The sequence below is a fragment of the Meleagris gallopavo genome, chromosome Z (assembly GCF_000146605.3).
Source record: "Meleagris gallopavo isolate NT-WF06-2002-E0010 breed Aviagen turkey brand Nicholas breeding stock chromosome Z, Turkey_5.1, whole genome shotgun sequence".
Lineage (NCBI taxonomy): Eukaryota > Metazoa > Chordata > Aves > Galliformes > Phasianidae > Meleagris > Meleagris gallopavo.
This window is the reverse complement of record NC_015041.2, coordinates 50,785,888-50,797,375: the sequence shown is the minus strand read 5'-3', so window position 1 is coordinate 50,797,375 and position 11,488 is coordinate 50,785,888. Positions and strand designations below refer to the sequence as shown.

The window sequence follows — 11,488 nt, the reverse complement described above, 5'->3', positions numbered from 1 at the left end:
CAACAAACAGAACAATGAAATGGCCTTTATTTTTCAAGTGCAGAGCATACCTTAGTCACTCTATCTCCAGACTCATTCTGATCTGAAATTTAAGATGCTGATGAGGTAATTAAACAACTGTTATCAGATTCTGTCATTTTTAAAAACACACGCAAATATGTTTGAGGTATTTCTCTTTTTGTTGGCTGTCTTGTTTAAGGCAGTTCACTAAGTGTGTTCAAGGCTCTTGGTAAACTATTCACTTTCTCTTGCTAGTTAGACTCCTAAAAGTAATCAGGGTAACCCATATGTGCAGTGCACATCTGAGGCATGATCTTCTGAGTAGGTGTCATGCTAGCTAGCTACTACTTTAAGCCATAACCTAATTGAACCAGTTTTAAAAAATCTTTTGTCAAATCCTTCATTCTTGAGCAAACTTACAGTTAAACACCACGGCACCACAACCTGTGACCAGTGTTTTAGGTTCATCCTAGACAGTCTAAGTTTAAAAACAACCACAACAACAGCAAAAAAAACCCAGAAGAACAGTATGTTGTCTCCCACTACTCTCATGTTTGTACTTTAGTTTTGTCTTTGCAATGATCAGTCCGTGGTTATTATCCTAAGAAAAGGATGAACACCTTGCCTTTGGCACTTCAGTACTGCATCTTTTTCAAGGATAAAGCTTTACAAGAAACAGGCTTGAAACAAACACCCAATTCACAGAATTAACTGCTGAACTAACAGTTAGAAAAGTTCAGCATGTTAAAATCCAAAATCAGCCTTCCCATTCTGCAAAGCATATAAAAAATGACTTGATTTTATAAGAGGGAAAATAAATTACATTACTTGATAGTCCAGCAAAGATAACATTATGTTTTCCATTCAATTTGTCATCCTAAATTAAAAAGAAAAGGAAAAAAATCAACCATTTCCCATCTTTCATTAGAAACTTTATTATGTTAACCTACAAATATGTGAAGTGAAATAAATGGTAGTGAAGGACAAAATGATGAACATCAGTCATCTTTGGAAAATAGATATATTTTAACAACAAAACACTTTTTTTGTTACAGCTAAGAAGAAGAAGCCAGACATACTCAATAGGTATTCTTTAAAAATATATTACAATTCAGTCTTCTCAAAGTGAAGTCCTGTGGGCTAAAAAACTGAAAATAGAAGAGTTAGGTTCAGTGCTCTAGCACTAGTTTAAGTGTACCAAAAATGGAAAGATTTTCTATACTTCAATTAATAAACATGCACACATTTGTTTTCAGTCATTTAAACTACAGTATATATATAATCTTTAATATAAAGCATTTTTGTCAAAATTAGCTCTGTATTCTTCAGTCTGGATTTTAGAGCTTCAGTGTAAGAATTTTATAATTTGGAAATACCTAATTAAAATATCCAGTCGTATTCACAGTACTTTGAAAATTCAATGTATTTTAAATAATGCATCCCCACTTCTAATTTTTTACTTAATTTCAATATTAACTTGATTTTGCAGATTGTCTAAGCAGAAAGTACAACAAAATCGTTCTTCTGTAATCTGCATATGCATTTCCAATTAAAAGTAATGAGAATTGTCTGGGTAGAAAAAGATGAGGACAACATTTCTGTGTAACTGTGTGCTGTGACTAAAAATCTTTGATAAAGTAAAAAGCCATTGAGGTTCATTATGTTTCTAAATGACTAGAATTAACACACCTATGCTATTTTAAACCTAATGTTTATACTCACTACACACTTCTAAAATCAGCTATTACCCTTGTGCAGAATTTTGCACTTCATTCTACAACCATATTAGTAGAGGTGAGCTACCTCCATTTTCAGTGCTATAGTTGTCACTCTTACAATGTGAACACGGAGAGATAATGCATCTCTTCCCACTCCTATCTGTGGTGAAGCCAATTCTCTGTGTGGTCAGTATTTGTAAAATTATTATATCAACTTTCTCATTAAGTTCCCACCAGAATATAGCGTAGGTGTTCAAATGTATTTAGGCTCTCTAGAGAGCGCGGCAGAATCAGCAGAAGGGACCATGACAATCAGGAGGATTGAGTTTTTAATCTCATTTACAGTGACAGCAGTGTGCGCTCTGGAGCAAGCCTCCCTAACACTCGTAGAGGAGATAGGACTGCTAAGATAAGTTCCATGTGTTTTGTTGTTGTTGTTGTTTTTCCTTTCAAATGAATGCTATATAGATAACAATTTACTAGAAATGTATTACCCTTGCAGGTAATCTTCTTTTCTGCATCTACCGAGAATCATCTGATTAAGTAAATTCACAAGTCATTTTACCTGATCTAGAGTCACTGCAAACACAGCTCAGTCAGCTTAAGCTGACACCATACCCACATACAGAAAGCTGTTTTTGATTATGTGTATATTTGGAACATACACCAATGGCAGTATTATCAGAAATTCATCTCTTCTTGTGAATGTTTGGCTCGATATATCACTTGAGGATATGTGACATATTGAAAATTTTCAAGCATATTAAAAATCATTTATTGAGCTATTAACTGTTGCATATAGAAAAAAATAACTTTATATGATGAGAATTTAGCTAGGGGTCTCCAAATTTTATAGAGTAAGAAAATTAAATTTTGTGAGTTCATAGTTGCCAAATACAGCATTTTCTATTAATGGCTTCAAAGAGAGGTTTTATTTTAAAATGTTTCCCACAGTACAAACACATGTATGTACCATTAGTGCCACATGTACCAAATGCACACAAATCCAGTCAATATGGAGGGATTAAATGGTGACTGGCTTTTGAAACCTTGCATTTAATGTTTGTGCTGGCAAAGACCAACAGTGTGCAAGGAACTGAAAAACAGTCAGCCCTTACAGTCAGTGAGAAGCAGGAACATTAGGGGGCACTGCAAACAGGCATATACTTTATCAGGCTGGAGAACACTTGTAACAACATCTTGAATGCAGTTTTCAATTATCAACACTTTAGTGACAACAAATAAATGAACTGGTGAGATAAAAGAATAAAAGAAATGGTGTTTCTATTTCAAATCTGTGAGTCTTTTTCAAAAATATTTCCAAAAGTGTTTTTTTTTTATTTTTTTCATCCACCTGATTTTTTTTTTTTTTGCATTGACACTCTGTAGTCTTAATCTATCAACTCCTGTTCACATCACAGGTCTCACGTGCCCAAAATGTGGCCCCAATGCAGAAAGAAGACTGGAATGACTTTATACTTCCCATTGTATGTCATATGATGCAACCACCTACATGCTTTCCCCAAGGGAAGCATCAATCCATGGAGAAAACTTCTTCCAACAAGCTACAGAGCTAGAAGTGAGGGAGGGTGGAGGAGACTGCTGGGGTGACCAGTACATTAGCTGTTGGCATCACTGCAAGCTAGAAAATAATACCAGCTACAAATAATACTGCTATAGCTGAGAATATGATTTTTAGGTTTCTGAAAGTATCCTTCCATGAAAGAGAATGCCTAGTCCATATCAAGCATCTTATTTTTAAACTGCCTAAAAACATTAAGAGAACACTTTTCTTTCAGTGGATAGATACACTGGCAAATCTGATGAATTATGTAGATCATAAAGAAAGGAGTCTTCTGGAAGCTTGGTCTCCATCCACATAGTCAACAGAATAATCTAAACTTCGAAGAGAGAGTCTGATTTTTCACTTCTTTCTGCATTCTTATAATTATCCCCAACAAAGACACCTTGATATTTTATTTTTCTAATTAAATCAATTCATAATCTATTACATAATTGCTAACTGCCTCTTAGAGTATCAGTATGACATTATCCTTACTTTAACCCTCTTCTTCTGCCCAGAGGACTCTTTAACCAGACAAAATAAAGGCCACTTGGCAAAAATGCAAGAAAAAAAAATGGACACACAGTAGAATACTTTTGGAAATACAAGCTAGATCACTAGAAACACAGACATACAGCTTAAAAATAGAGGCAGAAATTAATGAAGAATGAGGGTACATGTGTCACGTTATTAGCAATGCAAAAGACCAGCTTAAGCATGTTTTTCCATACATCAACTATAAAAAAGGTGCCTTTTAGCAAGTATGCACAGAGATTGCTTAGTTATTTCTAAGAAAAAAAATCACAACATTTTACTGTTTTTACCCTACTATATTACAGTAATTATTACTACCTGTTTATAAAATGTAAACCGTTCCTTGCAAGTCAGGTTTACATAAATCATCACCTTTTTCCACTCCTTACACACTCAGTCCACACTGACAAAAATAAACTGATTTAATTTACATATTTTATGAAATAATTACTGATATGTTATGGATTATTAATTGTGTTTGGTAGAAATAGTGGTCAGAACAGGAATATGTGGAGTTGAAGTGTAGCAAATATTTGTTGAGGACTGGTGCTGGGTCTGGAGTACCCAGTGATCTTGAGGCATCATATAATTTTGATGTATGCAATGCTGTTATCATCTTGAAAGCTATTCAAATAAAGTATTCCCACCAACAGTAATGGACAAAAGAGCCTGATGATGGACTTCCCAAATAACTGCACTGTTGTGCTTACTTTATCTGATCTTGTTTCTTAGTATGTATGTCTTGACTAAAGAGCAGAATGAAAGGTAGAATTTGGCAAGACGGATTTTGTCCCACATAACTAATAACTATATGAAGTGACATTTGGTAAATTATACTGTCCTGGGAGTATTTGAAACATGACAAATACGAAGTCCATATTTAAAGTAGCTGAAGTGGGATCTGTTATCAAAACTGATCTACAGACTAAGATTTTTACGCCTGTATATTACAGTATAAATGTGTTGCATACTTGTTTCTATAAAATTAACTGCCACCAAAAAAAGAACTCAGGGCCTCCCAAGTGTGGCATTCATTCACGTGTCACTTCTATATGCAATACAAACCTCATGTTGAGATTCCTTTTTGATGTACAGCAATTTTCTGCTGGACAGATTAGGAACCAAATACGACTGTAAACTAAGGAAGGAGCACAACTATGCCACTTGTCCCATTGAGAGTCCCACTGTGCTACACTTCAGCTTTTGGAGTCATTCACTGCCAACCTCCTTTGTAGAGGATGTGGGGCTATCTCGAACTGGTAGCAAGTCATAGTGACACGGAATGTGGCTGTTTTTTGGAAGGTCATAAGGATCCTGGCTGAAACGTCCACTGCTGCTGAATGCTCCTGGGACAACACTCACTGTTGGTTCTGTGATAAAATAGAGCACATACATAGAGTGTGAGAAATGGCAAACAGAAGGCATTGTGTTTCATTTTAGGCTGTGTTACAAAATACTCTCTTCGTTTTGCTTCAATGTAAAGATTCCTTGTTGTGCTGTGTGCTGAAGTGAAGGTACAGAAACAAAAGCTGATATTAAGCTTTTTTGGCTTTGCACTAAACACCTCCAAGTTTGCATCAGAGCCCTACTATGAGTATATTTATGACAACATCTATCTTTGTGAGTGGACAAACTAAAAAAAAAAAAAAGCCAAAATACAGGGATTATAATCTAGATCTTATAAAAGTCCTTATCAGCACAGTGCAGATATTGGCCAGCTGTGTCTTGTAATGTGTGACATACACATCATTCCAGTCCTAAGATCATTATGATAATAACTGTTCCACACAACTCCAAAATTTTCTTTAGCATCAGTAATACAGCAATGACATGGGACCCGTATTAGTAAAATGCCACTTCTATGGATGAAAATGCTTTATTTTTCTTACCACGGACATGAAACAGACCTTTTCTATCCCTCCCATACACTTAAGTCCAGCTGTATTAATTATTTACCAGCCTAATCCAGAGTTGAATTATATTGCAGTTAAATGCTAAGCATATGTTCTGCTGTTCTTTACAGAAAGGCTTTCAAACTAAGAAAAAATCAGAGGTAGCTCTAGGTTATAAAGCAGAGCTGAAGATACTTCAAATGATGGTCATGTGAATTACATCACTTATGAGTTTGTTGTTACAGTTTTTGAGCAGAAAATAGAATTGGATAGCCATCACTTTTTGTGCGTACTTTCTCATATGTTTTCATTAAGTTTAATGGAAGGAAAAGAGCCTTGTGCTCTCTATTTTAAACCTTCAAAATCTGGAAGCAGGTTTTCTACTTACCAACTTCATAAACGTTCTTATTGGCTGAAGCAGAGCTGGCGATCTCAGCATACGGGGAGTCCCTACGCGCTGGTGACTTCATTTCAACATATCCACATTCTGAACTTTTTGGTACAAGAGCTGGTGGGTCTTTTATAGTGGCATATGGGTTTTCAGAGCTGCTTAAGGAGCAGTTACTTAAATTGTATTCTGAATTCTTAACTAGATCTGAAAAAAGAAAAACATACTATTCTCTCAAGCACTCTACATAACATAGATTTTGCTACTAAATGGAGCAAAATTCATTTTCACTGTTACAAAGCTCTGCCAATGTACAAATGTTCTTTAATTCTGAGTTTTAAAAAGTCACTTATAAATGAGTATTTAAATTGAAACTAGACAAAACACTCTAAAATCTTTACAAAGAAATCAGTGAAAAATATGTCTACTGTTCCACTCTTTTATAGGCTTAATCTTGCCATCAGCAAAATGTCTGAGCAACTTCCGTTTAGCTAAACCTGTCAGATGCTCATTAATTTGTGCCTCATTTACATGAAGCTAAATTTGGCTTCCTCTAACCCTGCAAAACAAGGGAATATGTATAACGTCTATATATCATATATAATAAAGCACTGTATGACCTTATATGTCCTGTAAATACGGTGACAAACCAGATGCTCTTGTCTGCATATTTATTTGGCTACACTTTGTGTCCTGTTTGGATATCCAGACATTCTAGTCACCCTTGTCATATCCTAACCGTGTAACAAAAAGTGATGCAAACTAATGTATTCCCATAGAAAGTCTTAAGAGAAAATTGGATAACTTGAAAGAGGAAAATAATAATCACAGCCCTGAATTTACTAAGCTCTTAATTATCCTCTGTGCACTCATACTTCACAGAATCACAGAGTGGCCAGGGTTGGAAGGCACCTCAAGGATCATGAATCTCCAACCTCCCTGCCACATGTAGGGCCATCAACCTCCCCATTTAATACCAGACCAGGCTGCCCAGGGCTCCATCCAATCTGGCCTTGAACACCTCCAGGGACGGGGCATCCACAACCTCTCTGGGCAGCCTGTTCCAGCACCTCACCACTCTCTCTGTAAAGAACTTCCCCCTGACATCCAACCTAAATCTTCCCTCCCTCAACTTAAAACCATTTCCCCTTGTCCTGCTGTTATCTACCCTTTCAAAGAGTTGATTCCCCTCCTGTTTGTAGGCTCCCGTTAGGTACTGAAAGGCTGCAATGAGGTCACCCCGCAGCCTTCTTTTCTCCAGGAGAGTTGTGGACCTGTTGGAGTGTCTCCAGAGAACAGCCACAAAAATGATCCAAGAGATGGAACACCCTTCCTATGAGGACAGGCTGAGAGAGCTAGGGCTGGGCAGCCTGGAAAAGAGAAAGCTCTGGGAAGACCCGAGAGTGGCCTCTCAGTATTTAAAAGGGAACTAGAAGAACAGAGGTGACAGACTCTTTACCAGATCCTTTGTGATAGGACAAGGGGAAAAAATTTCAGACCAAAAGAGATTTACATTGACTATAATGAAGAAGTTTTTTACAGGAAGGGTGGTGAGGCACTGGCACAGATTTTCCAGAGATGTGGTGGATTCCTGGAGACAGCCATGGTCAGGCTGGATGGGCTCTGAGCATCTGACGGAGCTGTAGGTGTTCCTGTACATTGCACAGGATTTGGACCAGATAGCCTTTAAGGGTCCCTTCCAACTCAGAAGATTATATGAAATATATGTGCATAAATGAGAAATACCTCAAGTTACTGGTCCCTTTGATAGTATAGAAATTTTGCAAGTGTCCCAGTGCTGTGGCAAGTGCTGCCTGCTACCAGCTCCTGTAGCCCTTTGGTGATAGGAGGTGCTAGGAGTTTAGGGCAGCAGCATGTTTCAGCATGTTTCAGATTTACTTTGAGAAGCTTTCCAAATGCCTGCAGTAAGCATGAAGACTGTGGTACTGCAGGCTTGTAACCAAAGACAATTTAGAAGGGTTAACTGAATATTAATGTCATTTCATCTAGAAGCATCAGAAAATAAACCTCACCTTTCAGAGATTTTCCCAAATACCCCCTGTCAAGTCCAAAAGCTCCTGAGAAAAATGATATAAAAACATAATAGCTTTAAAATAAAATAAAAGTGATTATATAACACAGCTTCTGCAGCTTTAAAATTAGCTTTGAGATTAATTTCTAGCTTAGCAGAAATATTCTCTTATAAGCACTGTGAAAAAGCCCAGTCAAAGGGTTACAAAAGCTTCTTACAATTTGCTTGCATTCTTTCAGTAGTTCCCTGAATAAGGAAGGTCATAAGAGACTATTAAATTATCACTTTGTCATCACGTATGACACAGGTCATGACATTTTCTGCAGCTATTCCTCAGTGAACCTAATAATTGCTGTTTGATTAAAGTATGTTTTTTTGTCTTGGTATACGATACCTATCACAATAACACTCTATCTTGACTGGAAACCCTCAGAGCATGGAACTTTCGCTCCAATTCTCAGTATTAGAATTCCAAGGATAATCACTCCCACTGCATGTCCAAGGTCACCTTGTTACAGTTCCTCGGCCTGAGGAAATGGCCTAAACTCACAGTGTCTAGGTCTGCAGCTTTGCAATGGTCTACTTGAAGCAGACTTATCTCAATACTAATCTTAATATAAACATCAATGGTCAGCAATGACTGACAACTCTCTTCCAAGACCTGACACTTAACCAGTTGTTAATCCATTCAGAGCCTTCTTTTCTATGCTAGAAAGTTTACAAGCCCCAAATCACCTATATAGTATCTCTATAAACAAAAGTAATAGTTTTGAAGAATGGAAATACACTATTTGAGAAATCTTTAAACAATAAATTGTATTCCCATACCATATTTTACTAATTAGTTCTCATTTTAGCTGTTTTTGCTAACACTAATGTTCTGGTCACCAGCCTGCAGTTACCCAAGCCACTCACCCTGTCCTCCAGTCCTCAGTATATTACTGATAGTACACTGCAGTAGGTTGAACATAGCTTAGTGTGTTAGTACAAACACTCTTAACTAAGAAAATGTAAAGCTGAGCAAAATTACAACTGAAAACCTTTTCTAAAATCCAGGTCTGAGAAATATCAGGGATGCTCAGGAGGAAGAATAATGGTTCCACACTATTGTTCTGATTCCCAGAACCAGACACTACGAAGGACCAGAAATGAAGGTACTCTACCAGAAATGGTACTCTAAATTATACTGGCACTGAAAATCCCTTACAAAATTTTCACTGGTCAGAGATCATGATCAGTGAAATCTAGGAGAATGGGAAAGAATGAAAAGACGTCAAGAGACAGCATAAAAGCAAGATAACGTAACTCAACAGTTCTTGGGAATTTTTCTTCTTAGAAAGAAGAAGATGCTCTGAGTTTTGGCTAACAGGAGGCTTAACTTAAGACAGTGTTCCTAGAATTTGCATAGGAAGCTCAGATGGTGAGAGACCTTTTTTAAAGCATTGATTCTGTATGGTGGGCATATATATATATACATGCAACCTCTCATTTATATTGCAAGAATCTGAAATTTTGCCAAAGATGACACCTATTGTAAAATACCCATTATATTTTGGCACTAATTAATAATATTTTTTTTAATATTAAAAAAATGAGATATTTTGCATACCATCTCTGCACAGAACATCAGACTGATTGACTGTTCTTTATAATTAGCTTTTTTCATCTTTGAGGATATTGCTTAAAGGAAGGACAAACCCATAACCCTGAACCTCACATTATCTGACAAGCCTGGCATAACAAACAGATTTAGTAGTGTCAAAATGGTACTCAGATACTTCTGATACCGAGAGATTGAAGAACGCTTTCTACATCGAAGAAAATTTCTGCTTTCTATCCCATACTAATATTTTCTCTTCCCTTCTCTTCTTACCAAGCTCATTGAGGTAGCCACCATGTTTCCAATCAGCAGGCAGTGTTCCAGTGTAGTCCATGATGGTGCCTCGCTTTCCAGGTTCCACATTTTTAAGGTTCACAAATAGCTGATTGTTTTTTGCCTATTTCAAAGAAAAATAGATGATGGAACCTGAAACTAACGTGGTGGTTGCTGAATTCCACCAGATAATAATCAAGGAAAGCAAAATAAATCCAATGAGAGACACAAGAAATGTAGTTACATAATTCAGTGGCTAACCTACACAGAATCATTTAGATTTTTCTGCTTTACCTTTGCCAGGGTCAGTCTGTCCATGTTGTTGACATGAGGTGGTGTAGTACACTGCGTTAGAGTATGATAACTGGGGTTAGAGAAATAGTGACTGTTAGCATTTCCACCATTACTATGAGGGATGGTTTCTGAAAAGGAAAAGAAAGAAAAGTAACAACTTAATGTAATGCATCGTATCTTTCTTATTTTTCATAGTGCTGCACTGATTTCAGAAACTGGTCAAGCATGTCTAGCATTTCTTGAATAAAAATGTGGCATACCTCTGAATAAATGAGAGATACAGAGCAGTAGGATACTAGCTATGTCCTTCCTTCCCCAAAGAGCATTCTCAAATGTTATGAGCTGACTTGTCTTTCAGATGTAGTCCGCTGCTGTCTTTAGCAACTGTAATCATGGCACTGTTCTAATTATGGACACTTCTACCCTAAACTTTGCAGCAACTTTTTTTTTTTTTTACTCTACCATTACCTGTGGTGGTACATCCTTCTTTACTCTGACAACTGCTTCTGCTAGCTTCTTTATCTGCCAATTTCCTTTACAGTTATTTGCAAAAGACAGCACTGCCTGCATTATCATTTATCCATTTAATGCCAACTTATGTGGATTTTCATAGCTTGAAAACTCCCATTCTGTTTCAGAAGCATTTCTCCTTCTCTTCATCTGTCTCAGACTTGAGCAGCTCTGTTCTCTGCCTTTCTATAGAACCACAGCTAGCTACAGCAGTCTTTCCATATTCTAGCTGTTGGCATCAAATTTAATATCTCAGCCATTACCACGTTTTGCCACACCTTCCAAGTCTGTTTAAAGCTAGGCACAGAGGAATAGTAAAACCTATACTTCCACTGGTTAACACAGAAAAACATAGTACAGTAAAGCAAGATACACGGTCGCTTGATCCTTTTTTCAGCAATTAACATATTTTACCAATGTCTGTCTAGTACTAAATGCACAGATTAAAAGACTGTGATACACAACAAATTAAATGGCTGTAGATGCTGGACCATGCTCCCTCTGAACACCATCTCTGGCAGCTGCAGGAAGGTCTCACTAGCCTACCACTGCATTCCAGTATTCCAGTTTATCACCAGCATGTCATCCTAGGTGCTGCTCTGCTGGCAAATGGCCATTGGCAAATTGCAGTCTTCCTCTTCCCAAAAAAGGAAGCCCTCCCAAGTCTGTCTTTCTAGGTAGGC

At 37.1% G+C, this 11,488-nt stretch overlaps 1 protein-coding gene across 2 annotated transcripts in view; it reads right to left on the bottom strand.

Moving 5' to 3' along the window:
- Positions 1-2,061: 2,061 nt before the first annotated feature.
- MEGF10 (multiple EGF like domains 10) overlaps positions 2,062-11,488 on the bottom strand; it is a 75,210-nt gene continuing 65,783 nt past the window's right edge. Inside the window, exons 20-24 of one of the 2 annotated variants that reach the window (XM_010726019.3) lie at positions 10,296-10,423; positions 10,002-10,125; positions 8,130-8,174; positions 6,097-6,303; positions 2,062-5,186 (exon numbers count right to left, since the gene is read on the bottom strand). In XM_010726019.3, coding sequence (XP_010724321.1) covers positions 5,026-5,186; positions 6,097-6,303; positions 8,130-8,174; positions 10,002-10,125; positions 10,296-10,423 — 665 coding nt within the window. In that variant the 3' untranslated portion in view covers positions 2,062-5,025. The remainder of the gene's footprint in view (positions 5,187-6,096; positions 6,304-8,129; positions 8,175-10,001; positions 10,126-10,295; positions 10,424-11,488) is intronic. The other variant, XM_010726020.3, reaches the window with a different exon arrangement.